The sequence below is a fragment of the Hemicordylus capensis genome, chromosome 6, assembly GCF_027244095.1.
Source record: "Hemicordylus capensis ecotype Gifberg chromosome 6, rHemCap1.1.pri, whole genome shotgun sequence".
In the NCBI taxonomy this organism is placed as follows: domain Eukaryota; kingdom Metazoa; phylum Chordata; class Lepidosauria; order Squamata; family Cordylidae; genus Hemicordylus; species Hemicordylus capensis.
The window spans coordinates 118,905,668-118,929,253 of NC_069662.1; the positions used below are offsets into that span (position 1 = coordinate 118,905,668).

Genomic DNA, 23,586 nt, shown 5'->3' on the forward strand with positions numbered 1-23,586 from the left:
CTGCTACCATCCAGATTTCAAACAAATTGGTGAAAGGGGTGATTTTTTAAAAAGAATTTCTGGTTTTTACACCTCTTAAAGCTTTTTCCCCATAGGAAATAATGGGGATTTCAGCAGCCCAATAACTCCACTTGGGGGGGCACCAAGGTGACCCAGAGTGAGTGGTGGTGTACTGCACATAGGGTGCCAACCACCCCCAAACCCACAAGCCCATGGGGCACTGGGTTTTGTTGTTTCTGAGGTGTTCTGAGATTCTCTGGTAGCAAATGAGAGTGGATTCAATTATTCAAATTCTTCAAAAATCACCCCTTTCACCAATTTATTTGAAATCTGGATGGTAGCAGGCACCCATTGGGGCACTACCACTTGACGCACTCTTCTGTCCCCGAAACCCCCTTTCTGCCTCAAAGACATGCCAACTTCAAAAGTTCTTTAAAAATCACCCCTTTGCCCAATTCCTTTGAAATCTGGATGGTAGCTTTCTTGCAACCATTAAGCACTACCACCCACCACAACCCACTCTGGGCCACCCTGATGCCCCCCACGTGGAGCTATAAGGTTGCTGAAATCTCCATTATTCCCTATGGGGAAAAGCTTAAAGTCACACCAACTTCAAAAATTCTTTAAAAATCACACCTTTGCCCAATTTCTTTGAAATCTGGGTAGTAGCTTCCACCCATTGGGCACTACCACCCACCCCACTCTTTTGGCCCTGGGACCCTTTTTAAAAATCCAAATCAATTAAGATTTGGATACAAATCAAATCTGAGGTGATTCCGGGGGGTCAGATTCAGACCCAAAACAAATGGGGAGGGGGGTTTCCGATTCAGGTACAAATTGAAACAAAAAAATTGATTCATGAACACCCCTACTTATCAGACCTCATGGTTTTTAGTGAAGCATACACTGACAATATCGTTCTATTTCTCTACCCCAGAATTTTCTCCCTCTGTCCAATCCTGCATCTCCAACTGCCCAGCTAACAAATCAGCCTTCATTCTTCATCTGAAGCTCAATCTTTCCATTGCCAAACTCATCTTTCCTCCCAAGCTGTCCACTGCTCACACACACTCCTTGTTGACAACATCACCATCTATCCTGTTCAACAGGCCTAAAGCCCTGGCTTTGTCTTTGGCTCCCCTTCTCTCCTTTATTTACCATATCCAGGCTGTTCCCAAGTCACGCCACTTCTCTATTCACAATATTCAAAAATGGAGCACTGGTTTCACTTACCGTGAAGGCTTCTTCTGGTTGCTGGGGCCAGGGACATCTCATGGGTTATCCTGTCTCAAGAGCTCCAGGCAGGACAGAAAGTAAATAGTTAAAAAAACTAAGCCACACCCACTAGAGCCTGAGGGGGATAACCCCGCCCCAGTTCTTTCGGGCCGAGACATAAGAGGACAAAGGCAATACAAAACAGTAGAAAACAGCAGGTCAGAATAAACAGGTTTAAACATTCCAGAATAACAGAGTGTAGCAACCCACTGTAGAACTAAATGTCAGTCTCCACCTTTTCAACAGAAGTAGACCAGAGCGCAAAACCACAACTGGGCGGGCCAAGATGTCCCTGGCCCCAGCAACCAGAAGAAGACTTCACAGTAAGTGAAACCAATGCTCCGTTCTCGGTTGCTGAGGCCAGGGACATCTCATGGGACATACCACAGCTGTCCAACTTGGGTGGGAGCACTCTGGTCTACTAGAGAGGAAGAACTTGTTGCAAGACCCATCTACCAAAGGTTGCCCGGGCAGACGTGAAATCCTCGATCTTGTAATGTTTGGTGAAAGTGGAAGGCGACGCCCAGGTGGCCGCCTTGCAGATCTCTTCAACTGGTGCATTAGTAGAAAACGCCACTGACGCTGCTGCTGCTCTAGTAGAATGTGCAGAGAGAGGCGTTGGTGGCCTGAACCTCATAGGCCATTGATATACATGCTATAATCCACGTTGCAATAGTGGTCAAGGAATCTGGGACCTCCATGGAATGCAGGTTGAACAATACAAACAGAGCGTCTGACAATCTGAATGAGGCTGAGAGTCTAATATAGACCTTAAGACACCACTTAACGTCCAACTTATGCCATTTCCGCTCCATAGGATGGACGGGTTTGGGGCAGAATGAAGGTAGGAACACATCTTGTGATGGGTGGAAGGGGGACGCTACCTTTGGCCTCATGAAAGGGTCCGGAATGAGCCGGACAGCCTCTTTCTGAAATATACAATATGACTTGTTTTACAGACAGTGCCTGCAGCTCCGAGATGAGCCTTGCAGAAGTGATGGCCACCAAAAAAGGCCAATTTAAACGATAAGACCCTGATCAGAATAGCTGCCAAAGGTCCAAAAGAGTGAGCTTGCAATGCCTTGAGGACAGTATGTAGTTCCCAAGAGGGTAACCTATGCACTGTTGGAGGTGACATCAGCGAGGCACCTCATAAGAACCTATGCTGGTGAGGATGTGACTGAGATATTTTGTCCTTTTCTGCTGAGAGCAACTCCACCAACGGCAACGCCTGCCGTTTCATGGTATTCGGACATAGTGCCTTCTTGAACCCTTCTTGTAAGAAGAGCAGGAGATGACATAACTTAGCCGTGCCTGTCAGAACAGAGTTGTGTGACATCCAGCGAAGGAATGCTCGCCATGTATATTGATAAATTCTCTCTGTTGATGGACTTCGCGACACCAGCATAGTGCTGAAAACTCCCTCCGAGTAGCCATGTTGGCTCAGGACTCGCCGCTCAGTTTCCAAACGGTGAGCCAAAACCAACATGGATCCAGGTGTAAAGCTGGACTCTGATGGAACAGGTCCAGGGTCTGAGGCAACTCCCAAAGTGGCTCCACCGCCAGATAGAGGAGCTCTGGAAAACCAGGGTCTCCTGGGCCAGAATGATGCCACTAAGAGTACTCTTGCTCGAAGACACACCCATTGCAGGACTCTGGCCAACAAAGGTGTCGGAGGATATGTATAAAGGAGAGTGTCTGGCCATGGACTGCATAGGACATCTACTGCCATCGCCTCCCTGCATGGAAATCTAGTCATAAACGCTGGTAATTGCACATTCTTCGGAGTCATGAAGAGGTCTACCTCAGGCATGCCCATCTTCTCTGTTATCTGGGTGAAAACTGATGGATTTAGAGCCCACTCCCCCAATTGGAAGTCAGCCCAGCTTAACCAGTCTGCAACCAGGTTCAGCTCTCCCTTGACGTGGTATGCCATCAGGGAAGAAAGGTTGCTCTCTGCCCAGGACAGCACAAGGACAGCCTCCTGGTGAAGTGACCTGGACCTGGTCCCCCATTGCTTGTTTACATACGCCTTTGCCGTCGTATTGTCAGTCTTTACGAATATGTCGGTGCCTTGGATGATCTCCTGGAATGCTAGTAGCGCTAGGCGATTTGCATGGAGTTCCCTCCAATTTATGTTGTGAGAACGCTCCTCTTTGTTCCATAGCTGCTGCGCTGACTGGTTGAGGCAGTGGGCTCCCCAGCCCCTATCACTTGCGTCTGCTGTTATGATGAACATCTGTGGGTCCAAGAAGGTCTTTCCCCAATTCAGGACATTGGAGTCAATCCACCAGCGGAGAGATTGCAGGTCTGGTGGCAACTTCAGAAGCAGTCTACACTTACTTACAATTGCCTTCTGGTAGGGTAGGAGAAACCACTGGAGGTCGTGCAGATGAAGTCAAGCCTATGGAACCGAGTCCGGTGCGGCCACCATCAAGCTCAGCAGTCTTGACAAGGAAGCCAGAGGAACTCTTGGACTCGCTAGGAACAGGTGAACCTCTGTCTGGATAGTCTATAACCTGTCCGGTGGAAGCAAGAGGCGGTCCACTAAGGTAACTATGATTACCCACAAATGGTGCAGCCTGTGGCATGCCGTCAATTGACTATTTTCTCCTTTTATGATGAAACCATGGTTCTCGAGTGTTGCGATAGTTAAGGGCCAAGTCCCATTCTGCCTCTGGGAGAGATCAAATTGTCTATATATGCAAACAGACGAATCCCTTTCTGACAGAGTTGCGCCACCTGTGGCGGCAACAACTTTGTGAAGACATGAGGGGCTGCTGTATTGAAAATGCCTTCCAGCATATTTAAACCAAAGGTACTGCCAGCTTTCTGGGTGTATAGGAAGATGCAGGTAGGCCTCCCTTAAATCTATGGATGCCAGCACATCCAGATGAAAGAGTGCCTCTGAAACTGCTCTTAGAGTTTCCATCTGGAAATGAGTTCTGCGGACCCATCTGCTCAAAAAATTTTAAGTCTAAAACAGCAATCCCTGAGCCATTCCTTTTTGGGACGGTAAATAGGATAGGGGTGTTTCGTTTTGTTGTTGTTTTGGTTTGTTTGTTTTTGTTTTGACTCCCTCTCCCTCCTGTGCCAGAGGCACTGGCTCCACTGCCCCGATGTCCAGGAGGTGCCTGGACCATCGGCAAATGCTTTGAGAATGCTTTTGACCTTGGAGTGGGGATAAAGCAGCAGGGGGAGAGGAGTGAAACTCTATCCTGCAGCCGTGATGGATCAGCTGCAGAACCCAGTTGTCTGAGGTTGAATCTTCCCAGGCTGGGGCGAGGTGAGACAAATGCCCTCCAAGCCTGAAATGCTTCAAGTCATTGTTGTGGCTTTTGCTGAGCAGCTTGCTGTTTGTAGGTACCAAACCCTCTAAAGGGTGCTCTCTGAAGATTCCAAGATCCCCTCTGGAATTTTGTATCTCTGACGCGGGCCCCTGAAGGACCAGAAGCTATGAAAGGGCCGACTGTATTGGAAGGGCCTTTTGAAAGGCTGTTTATCAGTCTTTTTATTGGTTGAAGGCATCGTCTTTCACTTATCAGACGACTCTACAAGAATGTCTGGTAGGGCAGACTCACCAAAAAGCTTCTTGCCGTTGTAAAAGACGGTGGTGAGGTTAAGCCTAGAGGTAGAATTAACTGTCCAATTTTGAGCCACAAGTGGCGTCTGCCAACAAATGATGAAGCCGCCACTTGCGCTGAGAATCTAATCATATCAAGAGTGGTATCAGCCATAAGGGCCTGCGCTTTCTGGATCTTTAATAGTTGCTGTCACATCTTAACTGGGTCCCCTGGAGGATCACTCAGAAGATTGACCACACATAATAAGGAGGCACGGGCTGCCCTGGATGCTGCCACTGTTGCGCGGATCACCAGGGACACGTTCTCATGACACGATTAAATGACAGCTCGGCCTACTTGTCAGCTGTGTCTTTTAGAGAAACCTCACCCTCTCGAGATACCAGGGAATCCGACACCAATTGCAAAATCTGGGCATCTGCATTTGGTGTCTTCAACATATCTGTAGTGGTTTGCTGAAAAGAATAAAATTTGTTAGCCATGGACGTAGCCTTGCAGTTGGAAGCTGGTGTCAACCATTCCTGTTTGACTACATCCACAAACAACTCTGGCATGGGCATCAGCATGTCCTTGGGGTGTGCTCTAGGAAAGACCAAGTCCCCTTTGGCGCATGAGTCAGAACTCTGCCCAGCCTCTGATTTCAGTCCAATTGTATTAATAATTCTGGACATGAATGGGCTGAAGTCCTCTGCCACAAAGAGGTGCTGTGACACCGAGGCATCACCAGTGTCCTCCCCTCCAGACCATTTCCCGTCATCCTTGTCTAACGGAGTCTCTAGATCCAGATCAAAACCTCCCCCTGCATTAATTGGGTCTTCAGGGTCAGAAGGCAGATAAGGCCTCTGAGTTTGCAATGATTTTTTATTTATTTTTTGAGGTGCAAGTAAACCCCTAGGGCCCCCAGAATATGATCGGAAGCATCAGAGGAATGGCTTCGTGCCACCTTGCCAGCCAACTTGCCCAGCTCACTACGCTTACGCTTGCTTTTGGCCTTTTTGGGAGAAGGACTGACAAACTCGCTAGGTGAGGAGCTCACACTGAGTGACCTATGCCTTCTCCCCTTTTTGGATCTCTTATTCCTCTTAGGGGGCCTAACCTAGTAGATGGTGTCAATGATTGCATTGCGAAACCATGCTTGCCACTCAGGTGGCACAGACTTAGGTAAAACAGCAGAGTTAGAACTGGATTCTTTAGGCCCAGTCTCTGCAGCAGACTCCCCCTGCTGGCCAAACACCATAATCACAGTCTTAGTCTTTTCCCGCCCTTTTAGAGACTGTCTCTCTTTTACATTACCAGCTCCTTTAGGTAAAATGGAGAGATTCTTCGCAACTGTCGCCATCTTAGGAACAGAAGATGCCTGTGATGACCTCGCTGCCCTGCCGGTCAGGTTGCTAGCCAGCTCGCCAATCCGCCTAATCTCTTCAGAGGTTGGTGGGGCACTGCCAATAGGGAGCCTCTGAAAGCGCTCTTCACAGCCACTTCAAGCTGCCTGCAGCAGCATGGCGCGCCAGGCTGCAGTAGTGCGAGTCTTGCAGCCCGAGGGCAGGAGACTTGACGCGGCCCCTTCAACAATCGGGATGGGCGGCTCGAGAGCGGCTGTCACCGACGCGGGAAAATTAAGCCCTTCCAGGGGGGACTCCATGGCCCATAGATGAGAGATGGCCGATTACGGACAGTCAACTCACTGCTGGCGAATTTTTCAGGCGGTTTTCGGGAGGTCGGAAAAGCGGCCTTGCTATGCAGAGCTTGCAGCAGCCTGCGCCGATGAGGCCTACAAACGGCCCCGAAGCCTCCCAGGCCGAAAACATTCAATCTCTTCCCCTCGTTGGAGAAATTGCTCTGTATCTCTCTGCCTGGCTCCAAGCAACAGAGAGGAAAGAGGAGATGAGGGGGAGAGAAGTGGGGGCGGGGGAGAAACAGACGAAAGAAGGGTGGTTTTCTTTCTTTTCTTTTCAGGTGATAGCAAGTAATAAAGATCAGGGACAGAAAAAAGGATTTTGGAGAAAGGAATACTGTAGTTAGGAAGTCAATTAGAGAAGTAATATCAGCAGAAAATAGAGAGAGCTAGAAAAACACTGCCTTGGAGCTTGCTGAGGACAGAAAGAACTGGGGCGGGGTTATCCCCCTCAGGCTCTAGTGGGTGTGGCTTAGTTTTTTAACTATTTACTTTCTGTCCTGCCTGGAGCTCTTGAGAGAGGATAACCCATGAGATGTCCCTGGCCTCAGCGACCAAGAATGGAGCCTTTCCTGTCTGCTCTCGCCAAACAAGGACTCTAGTTCATGTCCTAGTTATCTTTTGCCTTGACTTCTGCCAGCACCTCCATGCTGTTTTTCCACTGGCTCATCTCTATTGTCTCCATCCAGCACCCTACTGCTAAGATCATTCACCTCTCTCATCATTCCATATGTCATTACCCCACCCTTAAAAAACTTCACTGGTTTCCCAGCACCAGCACAAAGTCCTTATGCTTTACCTTCAACGCCCTCCATAGTGCCCTCCTCTCTCAGGCCCCATACCCTGTTACCTGACTTTCGTTCCTTCAGCTCCACTACCCTCAACTGTCCAAAGGTCTCCTGCTTCCTCTAACAGAGGGTTGCATGGCTTTGGCCCTCCAGCTGTTGGGAGTACAACTCCCATCATCCCTATTGGTCACTGTGGCTAAGAATGATGGGAGTTGTAATCCAACAAATGGAAGGCCAAAATTGTGCAACCCGCTCTAATGTCTTCACATTTTCTTCCTTGCTGCGCCTTGTGCCTGCAACTGCCTCCCAGAACACACTTGCATAATAGGTCCTCCAAATTACTTTGTAAAAGCCACCTTTTCCATAAAAGCTTTGACGCAACACCCCCTAGTCCCCTTTCCTGCTGGAATGAAGATCAAATATGTGTAACTAAAACAATCACATATTATCTCTCCACCTTACCCTCCCCTTCCTCTGTGTCAGTACCTAAATTGTTAAGTCCTTTGGAGCAGAGTCCAGCCCTCTCACGGGGATTCATACACAGATTGCGCTACTATAACTATCACCACAACTCACCATAATGTGTTGTGGATCATGATGATTGTGGTCATCACTATCCACAACTTATCGTTACCACCATCAACAACTCAAACACAATTTCTCATTTTTGCCCTTAAGTGGTGGCTTGCAGCTAGACTGATAAGCTGGCCACAGTAGCTCAGTTCAGGTATCATGCTGTATGCGCATGCAGCTCTCTGAACACTAGTACATGTTTTGTGTGAATGTACACGTATTCATTTTAGAAGGGAACCTGGTACTGTATGAATGAATACTTTATTACTGTCTTTGACCCCAAAACATAGAGCATAGTATAAGTAGTTCAAATAGTACAAATACATAATATCAGAACCTCCATAGTACTACTAAGTATAGCTCAAACTAGCTCAGACCTAACCTTACATGCAGCCGCATGTAATAATTTGGGTTCCACACAAAGACAGTTACTTGATCAAGAACAGAACATGTCTTTATTGCAGAGAGAATAAAATTAAACTCTGCTGAGTACAGCCTGTACAAACTGGTTCTAAGTGGAATAGGCTCCACCTTCCCTGCTGGTCTGTGTCAGGAATATCTCAAAATTACAACAATCTTTGCAGGTACAGGCCTCTCAAATACAGGGGACAGGGAGGAAGCACACTATTGCATATGCATTAACTTGTCAATAGTACTCTACACAGATTTTACACAGCCTGAACATAATATGTTAACAGGGCTAGTATAAGTAAGAGTTCAAGACCCTTCCACTTCCTCATTGACTAGTGTTGGTGTATTCTCAGCGGAGTCTGAGACCAGTATGTTGCCTGTCTAAGCAAGAGAAAGACTACTTTATTTATTTAACTAACTAACATATTTGTAATACCACCCAAAACGCAATCACCACTGAATCACTCCTTGGCATTGTAGAAGCATTTACATCAGTGTCTACAATTAAATCCTAATCTATTCTGTTAGAGATGCAGCTCCTGAAGGCATCGACTCTTGGCACCAGCAATCCTATTGACCACTAAGGGCATTAGAGATTAGTGACAGTGAGTAAGAGAATCCCCTCTGACCATTCTCTGTCTCTGTCTTCATTCCCCTTTGTTAGACCGATAGTCTCAGGTTTCATTCTCTCACCCTAGAGACAGACTTCTGTCTTCTTCCTTCCCCTTGTTCCTCATGTGGGCAGCTAGGCATGTCGGCTCTCCATTTATCAGATGTATTTCCCAAATAAAACTACTTTATTTAGACTACTTTTATTTCCCAAATAAAACTACTTTATTTAGACTACTTTTATTTCCCAAATAAAACTACTTTGAACCTTAATTCCATGTCAACAGCTACTCTTGATTAGCAGTGCTCTTCTCACCTGTGCACTTCACACAATGCAAATTAACCTACAGAATTCTCTGTTATAAGATGTGGTGACAGCCACCAGCCTGGATGGCTTTAAGAAGGACTTAGAAAAATTCATGGAGGACAAGTCTATCAATGGCTACTAGTCCTAGGGCTACAGGCCACCTCCAGCCTAAGAGGGAGGATGCCTCTAAATACCAGTTGCAGGAGAGCAACAGCAGGCGAGAGAGAGCATGCCCTCTAGTGCTCCCTCTAAGGCATGCGCACGCACACGTTTTTTGGATGTCTGCTCAGTTCCTTTTAGATCCCGCTCAGGTTGAATCAGGAAGGCTCCATTCCGAATGCATGTGTACACACGCACTGCCTTGATACTGCCACTCGGAACAAAACTCATTCCGCACACAAATGAAAAAAATTAGAGAGCACACTGATGCCCTCACCTCTTGCCTGTCGGCTTACTGGAGGATATGGTGGGCCACTCTGTGAAACAGGATGCTGGACCAGATAGGCCTTGGGCCTCAACCAGCAGGGCTGGTCTTATGAATCTAGCCCCTCCAGACTCTTAACATATTCAACTTGGAGAGGCAACCAAGAACAATGATATGTCCATTATTAACTGCTGAGACAAGACATCCAAAAATATGATGTATTTGGGGATGTGTGGCAGAGGCCATCATGAAAGAAAGGTAAGTGTATAATAAATGAAAATGCAAAAGCACACAAAAAGCCCTTAGGAACTAAGAGACAGTTAGCCAAGACAGCCAACCATTTTACCACATGTTCTAGTTCTTCAATGTGGAGAGCATTAAAAATATGGCATTTCTACCTGCAGGCTGAGATGGCACAATCTATCCTACTGTCTCATTCTGCTGCGTGTGGAGACCAGGCCTCACTAACTATTCCTCAGCATACATACCTCTTGAGGTTAAAGGAGAACAAGAAGTGACAGTCAAATTTAGAGCGACAGACAAAAATGAAACCAACTGGCTCAAGTCTGCTGGCAAGACAAGGGCAAAACACATAGATGAATAAAATGTAGTCCAGAGAAGAAAAGGGCATTTTTTTAGCAGTTATGAAAAATGGTTGCATATAAATATACTATTGTGCTCACATCGTCCCTTGCAGTTTAGGTTCTTCACAGTTATTCAGGAGCCCGATACAGGTGCCTCTAGTTATTTGCGGGGGTTCCATTCCCACAGATAACGAAACTGCAAATAAGGTGACCTTAACCCTATGGATATTGGGGGGTTAGATGCCTTGAGCTTTAAAAAAATGCTAAAAAAGCAAGGAGGGGGCAAATATAGGGGTAGAAAAGCATAGTACCTTGTTATTCAGGTCTCCTGAAATGCCCCCCAAATCCTCTTATTTTTCACTTAAAAAAAAAGAATTTAAACAAAAGAGAGCCACAAAACGGCTGTGCGCTTCAAAATGGCAGCTGGAAATAACAACATCAGAAGTCATCTCCGGTCATTCAAGAACTGCGGATAAGCAAAAATCGCCTATCTTTCATGCCACAGATAAAGAAACTGAATCTCTAAGACCCATTCGTCGATACATGAAACTGTGATCCACAAAACCACAGATAATGAATGTCTCCTGTACTGCATGTGTGTGTTCATAAATGCAAAATTACATACCCAGTACAGCAGACAACCATAAGCATACATATCTGAAGCTGGAGAAGGTGGCTGTCCCTTTTTGACTTCAGGAGAAGTTAAGCTCAGACCATACAGTGCCACAGAATTCATTGATGCACGCTGACCCTAAAACAGATTAAAATTCCACAGCTCAGATTATATAATGAACTGAACCTTCTTGCACATCTCCTACAAATGTATTTTTTGTTCTAGCCTGAACAGCAGATCAGGCTAGAACAATCTGAGATGGCAGAGGAAGCAATCAATGCATTTAGCACACACCATGCATAGCTACCACTGCTATGTGTGGGGAAGAAGCTGGTGTTGCAGTAGTGAGCATGAATTGTCTCCTTTGTTCAGCAGGGTTTGCCTTGGTTTGCACTTGGATGGGTGACTATACATGAACACTTTCTAATGTAAAATGTTCCCCTTAGGGCAGGCTTCCCCAAACTGCAGCCCTCCAGATGTTGCTGAACTACAACTCCCAGCATCCCTAGACACAATTTTTTGTGGCTGGGTATGCTGGAAGTTGTAGTTCAGCAACATCTGGAGGGCCGCAGTTTGGGGAAGCCTGCCTTAGGGAATGGGGCTGTAGCTCAGCGACAGAGCATCAGCTTTGCATGTAGAAGGTCCCAGGTTCAATCTCCAGGTAGGACTGGGAAAGACTTCTGCCCAAAACCTTGGAGAAGCCACTGCCAGTCGGTGTAGACAATGCTGAGCTGGATGGGTCAATGGTCTAACTTTGTATAAGGCAGCTTCCTATCTTCGTGTATGTTCAGTGCAGAACGCTCATCTCCTGAGCCCCTGGTGGTGCAGTGGTAAAACTGCCGCCCTGTAACCAGAAGGTTACAAGTTCGATCCTGACCAGGGGCTCAAGGTTGACTCAGCCTTCCATCCTTCCGAGGTCGGTAAAATGAGTACCCAGAATGTTGGGGGCAATATGCTAAAATCATTGTAAACCGCTTAGAGAGCTCCGGCTATAGAGCGGCATATAAATGTAAGTGCTATTGCTATCTCTTTCTTACTCTCCAAGTCAGCAACCCTTTCAGAGCAGGAGAGAGCACATGCCCAGATAACACGTGCAAACTCTGTAGCCAGCCCTTCCTTCACACACACGCATGGCTCTCTGTATCCTTCCCATTCTCTACAGCGCAAAGAGAAACTTAAGCTCTGCTAGCTAAGGAGACTACAAAACAACTGTTCTCTTTGTAGCTTTAAGGAGATGTTTCTCCAGGGAGATATTTGTGCAGCCTCCACTGCCAGCTTGTGGAAGACATAAACGCATGCTACAGAGGCAGCGCTTGCAATTCTGATATAATTTTGATGTAAACCACCCTGAGCCATTTTTGGAAGGATGGCATATAAATCAAATAAATAAATAAATTCTTCTACCACTGTCCTAGCATTAAAGCCATCCCCTGGTGACATGGATTCCCCAAGGTTTGCAAAAGCTGCAGCAAGCCACTTTGTGTGAACTGTCCCCAACTCAAACATTTTGGTTGTTTCTTATATTTTAGGAGGCTGCTCTCCACGTGGAAATGAATGGCACAAGCAACCATCAAAGAGGAAAGCATGAATGGCACATGATAACATCAAAAGATATCTGATTCGAGAACTACTAGATTATACACAGTATCAAAAGTAGAGGAATTCATAACTTAATAGATAGGTTCTGGGCAACACTGAAGTAGTATGTCAATACATAGGTTTGTTTCTTTACTTCTGCTTTGGTGAAGTCAAAGTCTCCAACAATTCCTTTTTCTCTGTTTACAGCAAATACGTTGTATTCATGCAGGGATCCATGCACTATATCAGCTCTGTGTAGCATGTAGAGACCATGGACCACTCCTTTCATCACTTTTAAGGTTTCCTAATTAAAATAATAAAGAATCTAAGAGATGGATCCCAGAATATTCCTATAAGTCTTGCAGAAAAAGCTACAACATACCCAATGTATGTATTAAACAGTCAAAAATCAGAGACAAAGCCCCTTACGGAACTTCTTCCTATTGGTTTCTTTTTAAAGGATTCATGCCCTAGCACAGGGGTAGGCAAACTTAGCCCTCCACCTGTGACTGAACTACAACTCCTATCATCCCCAGCCACTGTGACAAATCATGAGGGATGATGGGAGTCATCCCAGCTGGAGGGTCAAGTTTGCTCATCCCCGTCTTAGCATCACATTACAACATGGCTGTGCGACTGCAAGTCAGGACTAATAATTGATGAATGCATTTCTACAGTTTTTAAGACAAATCCTTCATCTCCAAGCGAGTTTTAGGCAACTGCTAGATTCTGAATGTTTTGAAGCATGTCAGAGAACATGCTGATTCATTTCCAGTGAAGACTGCAGCTAGGGAAGGAAAATGTCAATTGAACCTCCAGCAGGATGGAAGCTGAAGCTCAAGCCCTCTCTAGCATCCTCTGAAGGTGCAAGTCAGTACTTGGCAACAGGACAAGTCTCGCTTTCTGACTCTCCTCCCCAAATGCAGAAGTCTATTGGAGATCACAATCCTACCAGATCCCTCACTATGACAGGCCATCTCCCAAGCACCAACTCTAAACTGAGGAACAGCAGGATGGCAATAAACTTCCCAGAAGGATCCTGCACTCTATGTATCTCAGGACTTGTTCCTTCCAATCCTGAGATTCATGTAGGCAGGTAGGCAAATGCAAACACACCCCAAAAATGATTAAACACAAACCACAATATAACTAATGATGGAGGAGAGGCTACTTTTGTGCTACAGAGGTACCTGGGAGGTAATGGAAACAGGATTGTTGGTTAATATATAACAAGAGAAATATTGAAATGGCTCCTTATTGGAAGGAGCAGAAAACACAATTTATCAGAGACCAAGCCAAAAAAGCAAGCACCAAGCATCCATACACAGTCCATAAAAATTAGGTTCCAGTGAGTTTTCTGGGCCTTAAAAACTGTCCCTTACTTCCAGATTGGAGCATTGGTTCACTCACCATGAAGGCTTCTTCTTGCTGCTGCATCCAAGGACGTCTCACTGTGAGTTATGCTTCTCCACAGGGCTCGAAGGCAGGACTATGCAAATTTAGCTGAAGCCATTAAGAGCCATGGGAGCAAAGCCCCACTCAGTTCTTTTAGGCCAAGAGGCTAAGAGTATCTCAAAGATAAACATTGATCAGAAAACACAGAACAAGCAGAACAGCGAACCATAACAAAAGACAACAAACCCCAGAATATTAGGAACAACTGGCAGACAGTCTGAAAAAATATCTCCCAAAGGTACCTTAGATAAAAGGAGGCACGGGTGCTGAAGGGAGGATTGCAATGTCCTTGGATGCAGCAGTAGGGATGTGCACGGTCCGGAGAAGTCCGGACCGGCACCGAAGGGGGGCCTTGTTTTTAGGGCGGGGAGGGCTTGCTTAGCCCTCCCGCCTCCTTGCCCCCGCCAGCACCCGTATTGAACACTATAGGGGCGCTGGAAACCAGCCGCCCCCCCCCCGCCGCCGCCGCCGCGGCGAAATAACCCCTAAAACCAGCCAGCCCTCCCTCCCTCCCAGCTAGCTGCCCGCCCGCCCCCCACCCACTCACCCACCCACCCGGTCGCTCACCCGGTCGCTGGATAAAAAGCGAGAGGAGCTCCGGCACAGAGCTCCTCTCGCTTGGAAGGCCTCCAACAGAATGGTGGCATGCGCGCGCCGCAAACCACGCCGTTCTCCGGAGGCCCGGTCTACCCGCCGGGAAAGGGCCGGGTAGACCGGGCCTCCGGCGATCGGAGGCCCGGTCTACCCAGCGATCGGAGGCCCGGTCTACCCGGCCCTTTCCCGGCGGGTAGACCGGGCCTCCGGAGAACGGCGTGGTTTGCAGCGCGCGCATGCGCAAGCCACCATTCTGCTGGAGGCCTTCCAAGCGAGAGGAGCTCTGTGCCGGAGCTCCTCTCGCTTTTTATCCAGCGACCGGGTGAGCGACCGGGTGGGTGGGTGAGTGGGTGGGGGACGGGCGGGCAGCTAGCTGGGAGGGAGGGAGGGCTGGCTGGTTTTAGGGGTTATTTCGCCGCCGCGGCGGGGGCGGGGGGGGGGGCGGCTGGTTTCCAGCGCCCCTATAGTGTTCAATACGGGTGCTGGCGGGGGCAAGGAGGCGGGAGGGCTAAGCAAGCCCTCCCCGCCCTTAAAGACATACCCCCCACCCGGACCCGGACCTGGCAGGGCCGGACCGGTCCGGCAGTTCGGCCATTCTTTGGAATGGCTGCCGGACCGGTTCGGGCACACCATTATGCAGCAGCAAGAAGAAGCTTTAATGGTGAGTGAACCAATGCTCCACTCTCTGCTGCTGCAATCCAAGGACATCTCAGTGTGGGTACATACCACAGCCCTCAGCCTCAACTAAGGAGGGAGCACCCCTGCCTACTCTGGAGAAAGTATCAGCTGAAGAACCCACTTCCCGAAAGTCAACTGGGTGAAGGTGAAGAAGTCCAATTCATATCGTCTGGTGAATGTAGGAGTCCTCCAGGTAGTTGCTCTACAAATATCCTGGACAGAAGCGTTGGTAGAAAAAACAGCTGAGGTAGCTGCGGCCCTGGTAGAATGAGCAAACACTTTAGTGGGAGTCCTAAGGTTCTGGGATTCATAAGCCAGGCCTAGGCAAGCCCTTCACTACCGGGCTATGGTGGCAGGGGAAATGGCCTGACCCATCATTCAAAGTAAAGAGAAAACAGAATGTGATTCCATGGTACGAATATGTTTTATGTATGTACATCTTTAGGCATCTATAGACGGCCAACCTGTGCCAGGCCTACTCCGTCAGATGTACCAGCTTTTGGCAAAGCGAGGGCAAAACCATATCTTGTGACATGTGAAAGAGTGAGGCCACCTTTGGGTGAAAAAAGGAAGCCGAATTAGCCCAACAGAGACCTCAGAAAAAATGTACAAGTCATTATGCACCAACAGGGCACTGAGCTATGACACCCTGCAGGCCAAAGTGAGGAAGGCAAGCAAGAAATGAGGAAGGCAAACTTTAAAGAGGAGGCATAGTGGAATGGACTTCACTGGTTTGAAATGGGAGACCTGGGGAGCCTGAAGGACAGTATGCCACTGCCAGGTAGGGAGATGGTGCCCACTGGGGAGAGAGCAGAGTTGTCCCACTGAGGAAACACCTTAAGTGAGGATGCTGTTGCAGTGAGTGTTTGGAAACCCCTGAAATGAGTCCCACCAGAGAGGCAGCTTGTCATTTTAACGTGTTTGCAGAGGGACCCTAATCTGTCCTGGAGGAATTGGAGGAGGTGCCTCAGGGTAGCCAATCCCTTGGGTATTGCATGCTTGGTAGACTATCTTAGGAAGGCCCTCCAGGTATGTTGATAAATCCTACTTGTTGAAAGACATCTGGAGGCTAACGTTGTGCTGAGCACCTTGGATGAATAGCTGTGCCATTTTAGGAGGCACTGTTTAGTCTCCAGGCAGCTAGCATTGACCAGCCTGGATCTGGATGACACACTGTGCCCTACTGAAGAAGGTCTTCCGTGACCGGTAGTAGAGCTGGTCTTGTGGTAGCAAGCATGACTTGTCCCCATAGCTAAGCAGGGTCTGCCCTGGTTGCATATGAATGGGAGACTGATGTGTGAGCACTGCAAGAGATTCCCCTGAGGGAATGGAGCCACTCTGGGAAGAGCAGAAGGTTTCAAATTCCCTCCATGGCTTATCCAAGATAGGTCTGAGAGAGATTCCTGCCTGCAACCTTGGAGAAGCCACTGCCAGTCTGTGAAGACCATATTGAGCTAGCTAGAACAATGGTCTGACTCAGTATATGGTAGTTTCCTATGTTCCTATCAGGTGTTCTGCTGTAGCCAGGTTGGTGAGTTCTGACAAACCAGGGTCTTTTGGGCCAGAATGGAGCCACAAGGCTGACTAGCGCCTTGAGTTTTACTCTCTGAACTACCTCGGCAAGGAGCAGGGTCAATAGGAAGGCATACAGGAGACCCTCCAGTCAGTGAGCTGAGAGAGTTTCCACCGTCTCTGTCTGAGGGCAGGGGAGCCTAGAGAAAAAATGCTGGACCTTTGCATTGGCTAGAGTTGTGAAGAGGTCCACAGATGCCCAGCCAAAGTGTGTCGGCATAAGGTTTTTGGGTTCATTTCCCATCCCCCTGGGAGAAGTTCCTTCTGACTGAGCCAGTTTGCCACCAAGTTCAAGTCTTCCCTGTACATGGTGGGCTGTCATGGATATCACATGCTGCTAGGCCCCCTGGAACAGAAGGACCACTTCCACCTGCGGGGATCCCAATCTGGTCCCCACTGGCAATTCATGTGTGCCTTTGCCGTGGTGTTGTCTGTGTGTATCAACACATGTTGATGGACTGGAATGCCCAGAGTGCCTTCAGGATCACTCAGAGGGCAACATGTGTGCACTCTGAGGAGGGCATAGCTTTCTTTTTAACTTTTGACTTTGTGAGGATTTCTTTTAAGGCCTTATTCCCAACCAGTTTTTCCCCCTTGAAGGGTACTGCTGTGAGGCTGATTTGGAGGTAGTGTCAACCTGCCAATATTTCAACCATAAATTACAGCAGCCCACGACTGAAGCTATTGTTGTTCATGATGCAAGGCAAATAACTGTCAAGAGTGGAAGCCAAGATAAAGGCCTGCACCTCATGTAATTTTACTAGTGTTTGCCTCATGCGAGCGGTACCAGAGTTTGGTTCTTGTATTAAGCCATCTAGCCGGATGAGGGGTGCCCTGGCTACCATGAAGGCAGCTGCAGAAGCTATCATCACTAAGGCAGCCCAATCATGAGTGCGCCTCATGGATGCCTCCACGAAAAACAACTTTGGAATTGGAAGGGCCATATTATTTACCCCTGGGCTAGGAAAACACCAATGCACTTTACTTGGTGGCTGGGATTCCGGAAACGTGGGTGGATCAAGCCCCAAAGTATGTATACAATTATTCATTAGTGGGGTAAAGTCCAAATAGAAGGAAAGTCTATGCAAGGCCTCTGAGCTTTCTGGTTCTTGCCCGTCAGAGCACTCCCCTTCTCTGTCTGGGTGTTCCGGGTCTGGCACACCAGAAGGGTCCCCTGGGCCCTTTGGGGAATCCTCCATTGGGATGGGCTCTTCATCCAAGGAGATAATAGATCCCAGAGTAGATGTAGGCTTAGCTAGATGGTTCTGAGGGGTCCGGGGGGGGGTGCCTCTGGTACCCTGGAGGTGGGCCTTCTAGGACCAGGCAAGTCAGAGCCCAAATGTTCACAAGAATGTATGCTATTTTCCCTTTTGCGTAGATCTAGACTTTCCCTTTTTAGATTTCTTTAAATGTATTTTGCGCTTTTTCCTGTGCCTTTTAGGGCACAGCTCCCTGAAGCGGAGCCAGCATGGGTCGAGCTCACCGGTTGGATGCCTGCTCTTACCGTGGCACTCCTTGTCACCACCACTCTTGTTCTCAAGGAGGCCTTTGAAGCTGGGCTCTGGCCAGATCCTGCACCCACCGATGCAGCTGCAGACTGTTCATTGGCAGCCTGGCGCTTGTCCTTTGCCACGCCTGACATGCCACTGGTGGAGGCAATGGCAGCCGGCAAGGAAGCTGGATCATTCCCAGCAGCTGTGTGTTCCACAGGCTTGTTAGAACAGGCAGAGGCAGCGGTGCTGCTGCGACTCAAGCTGCCCCAATGGCAGGAAGTGGAAGTGACACGGCTGCCTGGTCCACTCCCCCACAGCTCAGAATCCCACTTTTTGCAGGCATTTGCCCAAACTCATGGCCGGATGGCAAGAGGTTGTGGTTTTCACACTCTCTGGAGCTCTGGGGGCTCTCTAGGCAGTTGTGGTAAGGTGGTCGACTGGGTGGGTTACCGGCTGCCTGAATGGCCTTTGGAAGGCCTTGCTGGTGCTTTTCCATCAGGACCCTAATGTGAACTTTGTGGTTAGTTTGGTCCATGCAGCAAAGGGAAAGAAAGAGAGGAACAAAACTGAAAGTAAAACTAAAGCTAGCCTCTCCCATTTTTCATTTTGTTTCTTTTTTTTTTTTAATAAGATAGAGTTTTACAAGATCTTTGAACAAAGAAAGAAAGCAAACAGTCAAGAAGAATAAATGGAAATAGGTGAGAGAGAAACAAGGAAGCACCCACACTGAGACATCCTTGGATTGCAGCAGCAGAGAATTATTTATTTTTTAAATTGCAAGTGACGGATCTATTCAGAGATGTGGCGGTGGTGTAACAGCAGAAGCTGAATGATTCTCAATGCATGGTCACACACACACACACACACACACACACACACACACACACACACACACTCTGCTGAGAGTTCATATATTACTTACTTCTTGAGATAAAGGTGTACTAGTCTGCAATGCGCCCAAACTTGCTCCAGCATAATATGGGACCATCAGATATGCTAGAGGATCAGACTTCATGGTGGAGGGAGGGGAAGGAAATTCATCAGGCATCAAGATAATATACAAATACGACAAATATGTATATACCGATAGATAATATAAATGCACAATCCTGAATTACTGTTTTAATACTGACAATTATCCCTTGTTTAGAATAGGATCTGCTATTTGAGTCTCCAGAACCACATGCAGTACTTTGTCAATGTGACTCATAGGGGGGAAAGTCATCGCTAAGCAGGGTTCATTTTGGTTTGCATTTGGATAGGTGGATATACATGTGCACCATCTGTTGTAAAATATTCCTCTTCGGAGATGAGGAGCTCAGTGTAGAGCATCTGCTTGCACGTACAAGGTGCCAGGTTCAATCCCTAGCATCCCCAGATAGGGCTGGGAAAGACTCCTGCCTGAAATCTTTGAGAGTCACTGCTAGTCAGCTGCTCAACTTCAGTCTTCCAGCTATTTTTGGACTATTACTCCCAAAATCCCCAGCCGCAGTGGCCAACAGTCACGGATGATGAGAGTTGTAGTCCAGCATCTGCAGGAAGACCAATGTTGAGCAGCCCTGGTGGAGACAATACTGAGATAGATGGTCCAAGGGTCTGCTTTGGTATAAAGCAGCTTCCTCTGTTCCTATGATTGTTCTGGAACTACAACAATAGTCTGAACTGATTATTCCAGCACAGGACCAAAAAATTATATCTGATGTTTGAAATTGTCTACTGGACATATACAGTCAATTGAAGTAGTATGCATTTGGGCTTCTCTCAGTTTTCAGTTTAGAATACTAGTGTGAGCAATTGTTGTTTTTTTAACATGAATCCCATAACAACAACGACTACTACTACTGAACTGAATGATAGGAGCCATTTTGTGACTCATGTGCAAAAAATATTTTCCCTAAATTGCAGTTTGTTTGTTTGTTTTTTGCCAAACAAATGGCAGAATTGGGCCTTTATCAATTGGGAAAAATTGCATTAAAGGGGGATGGAACACAAACACAACAAAGTGTATACTTTTATTACAGGGAAACCCCACTATCTGCAGATCTGACACCCACAGTTTTGTGCATCCATGGTTGGGTAATTGACACCCAACCTCAGCATACACACAAGAAGGGTTAAGTTCAGTATATCCATGGTTTCATGGTGGCTAGCAATGACCTCAGAGGTCATTTTCGGCCACCATTTTGAGGATAGGAGCCATTTTGTGACTCATGTGCAAAAAATATTTTTCCTAAATTGCCATTTTTTTTGCCAAAAAATGGCAGAATTGGACCTTTGGGGGTGCGTGTGTGTGTGTGCATTGCTCGTCATCCAGTGACCCACAGAGCATGGTGATGCAATGACTGATCCACAGTACTGTTATCCACGGTTGTAATGGAGAACAGAAGCCATGCAGATAACGGTGCACCTGTAAACTGTTTTGGTAATGAGTAACAAAAAATAGACTGGGGCTTCCTGTAAGCTCCATCTGATTTCCCTACATGTTTCTCTTAAATCAGTCACAATTAACATCAGTCATGTTTGCATATGTACAGTATATATTATACACATGATGCAGCTTTCAAAGTATTTTGATAAGAGAGAAAAAAGTAGTTCTAAGTAGAACTAATGGAAAAGCGAAACCTGCTTTCTGCTTCTTTTAACATGGTGACTTTTTCCTAGGACCACCACCCCACACACACATAATGTGCTGAGAATTTGGTTTGTATCTGACTGTAGTGAGTTAAAAATGGCTTCTATCTATACTTAAAGTTGTTGTCATCTTAAAACAATATGGTGGATAGCGAAATAAATACCCCTTCACAGCGTTGCCTAGACTCATCTGCTGTGAATTTAGTTGGTATCAGACTGTAAACACAAAAGTCTTGAGACTGAGACACACGGACGTAAACACCAACACACACACACACACACACATATATTATGATCTCATAAGCCTTCTTTCCTTCAGAAAGTAAGCTAAACATAGCTCCTCTTTTTTGAAAGCTGCAGACTCCCAACTTAGAAAAGTTACACATGGTACTATTAACTATTAGTTAACACAGACCTATGACATTTGGGCACTTTATGCAAAGACCTTTGATGATGAAGAACACACATGCGCGAGGTTCTTAACTTGCCTTGCATAAGAAAAGGAACATGAGCTGCATTAAACCAGATTCCTCCTTCAGTTCTCTCCAGACTTGGTGATACTTTGCTGCCCTTTCTACCACTCCTGTTTCAGTATTCATATCCACAGCATATCCCTGAGAAAGTAAATAATCTGGGTTTTATTTGGAAGAGTACACCTTGAACCAGGTGTTCCCAGCTTTAGGTCCCCAGGTACTGCTGGACTACAACTCCCATCATCTCCAGCTACAACAGCCAAAATCAGGAACTCCCACCTTTATCTACTATACTGCGTGCGCATGCACATACACACATACGTACACACCAAGCATGTCTCCCAGAGAGATTCTGCCAAATAAAGTTTTTGTATTCCAAAGAAAGTCTTATTTTCACCTCCAATTTACTTGTGAACATTAAAGTATTTGGGCCATCAATATGGCTGCAGTTTCCTTGTAGTATTTATTGCATTCTCAAATCTCATATCATTGGGGCCCTTAAGAACCATTAAGGAAGGAATTAGAGAAGGAAAGGTAAGCTGCAATCCAGCTAGTTGTAGCAGATGTTTTTGGATGAGCAGCAAGGACCAATACCTCTTTTACCTATCCCAAGCAAAAGCCTTTCTGAAACATGACAAGTTGTTGTGCTTTGTAATAGGGTGGTAATCACAAATCCCTCAGCACCATGTCCCGCTCCTCAAACACAGGTCTTAGTCCAATTTCTTCAACCTCCAGGGTCAAAGCTAGAAAAATTCCCAGATGCTTAGATGCCCAGGCACCTAAAGATTTGATGCCGACATCTAAGGATATTTATTTATTTACCATATGTTTATACCACCTGATATGTACATCTCTAGGCGGTGTACAAAATTTAAAATATTTAAATGTCAAAACAGATTAAAATACATAACATAATAAAAAACATAATACAGTTATTAAAACAATTTGTTAAAATTATTAAAATGAAGTCAATTTCTCAGTTCAGCAGCAGGACATGTGCCTAAAACCTTAACACCAATTTCTAAGAATTTAAAAGCTCTCCAATCAATCATTTGTTAACAGAAAACAGTAAACTAGGCAGCATACCTTTAGGAGAACCTTCTGCCCTTGAATTTCTGAGCAAATCAGAGGGCGCTTTGTGCTTAGTTCCTTCATTGGTTCAGCATCCAGAAGATCCCGTTCCAAACTGACTGTCAGGAGTCCTCCTGAGTTCTGGGGAACATATATTAATTATACTAGTTGCCTTAAAAATCCTGACATTGCCCAAATGTCAAGATTTTTAGAGTTACAACAGACCTACGTCCCATTATCTGTATACAACCAATTACATTCTACCAAGTACACCAAATCGCAACTGTGCCCCATTTAAACACAAGAAAGTGTCTTTCCTCCAACTAAAAGCATGCTAACTGTATCAGCATTCTGTTCACTAAGGTAGCAGTATGTCCCAAGAATCAATCACGCACCAATCCCTACAACTTAATTCACACTTTAATTATCCTCGCTCTTAAAGGGACAGTACATTCCAGCACCCCCCTCTTCCTCCCAGAAGATGCGGCATCCACCATGACATGATCTTAAAGGTTTTTACTGATGAAACATGATTTGCCACTTACCTATGTAAGGACAAACTAGACAAGATGTTTAAAGCATGCTTTGGACTCTCATGTCTCATTGGTCTTTCTAAACATCAGCTGGGTGGTGGGGAAACAGATCCGGACTGCAGGGTGAGGAGGCTTTACCCCTGCTAAGGTTCCGATCTAGATTCTGCCCCCCTACCCAGCTGGTGTTTAGGGAAACACGCAACGCCACACACAAATCCAAAGCATGCTTTGAATATTTAATCTAGTTTGGTCCTTAATCTAGCAGTACAAGAAGAGCATCTAGCTCACATTGGTCCATGTTGTAGTTTTACTAGTAATATATCCAAAGAAAGTTAGTCATGTCATGCCTAAATGCCAGTGAATGACATCCAGACTAATTTACAGAATAGTACTATTAGGAGTTCCTCTAAAAGGCCTACTAAACCACCCAGAGATGTATGTTTTGGGCAGTATAAAAATATGTTAAATAAAATAAAAATAAATTTCAGCAGGACTTGCTCTAGTAAATGCAGTCAGGATGTCAGTCAATGAACTGAATGAGATGCAAGTTCACTGTCTCAATCTACACGTTGCTTAGCCATGACTAATCTCCTTTGGATACAAACAACTGATAGCAAAACCAAGCTTGAATCAGATGAGCAGTAAAAGAACTGGGCTCAACATTTTAG

The 23,586-nt window shown here is 46.4% G+C and overlaps 1 protein-coding gene across 5 annotated transcripts in view; it reads right to left on the reverse strand.

The window, feature by feature from the left end:
* Positions 1-23,586, reverse strand: part of STK31 (serine/threonine kinase 31) — an 86,392-nt gene that overhangs the window by 12,781 nt on the left and 50,025 nt on the right. For all 5 annotated transcript variants that reach the window (XM_053261884.1, XM_053261880.1, XM_053261883.1 and 2 more), the window contains 5 exons: positions 22,401-22,526; positions 21,330-21,455; positions 19,133-19,219; positions 12,573-12,722; positions 10,853-10,978 (listed from right to left, as the gene is read on the reverse strand). In XM_053261884.1, coding sequence (XP_053117859.1) covers positions 10,853-10,978; positions 12,573-12,722; positions 19,133-19,219; positions 21,330-21,455; positions 22,401-22,526 — 615 coding nt within the window. The remainder of the gene's footprint in view (positions 1-10,852; positions 10,979-12,572; positions 12,723-19,132; positions 19,220-21,329; positions 21,456-22,400; positions 22,527-23,586) is intronic.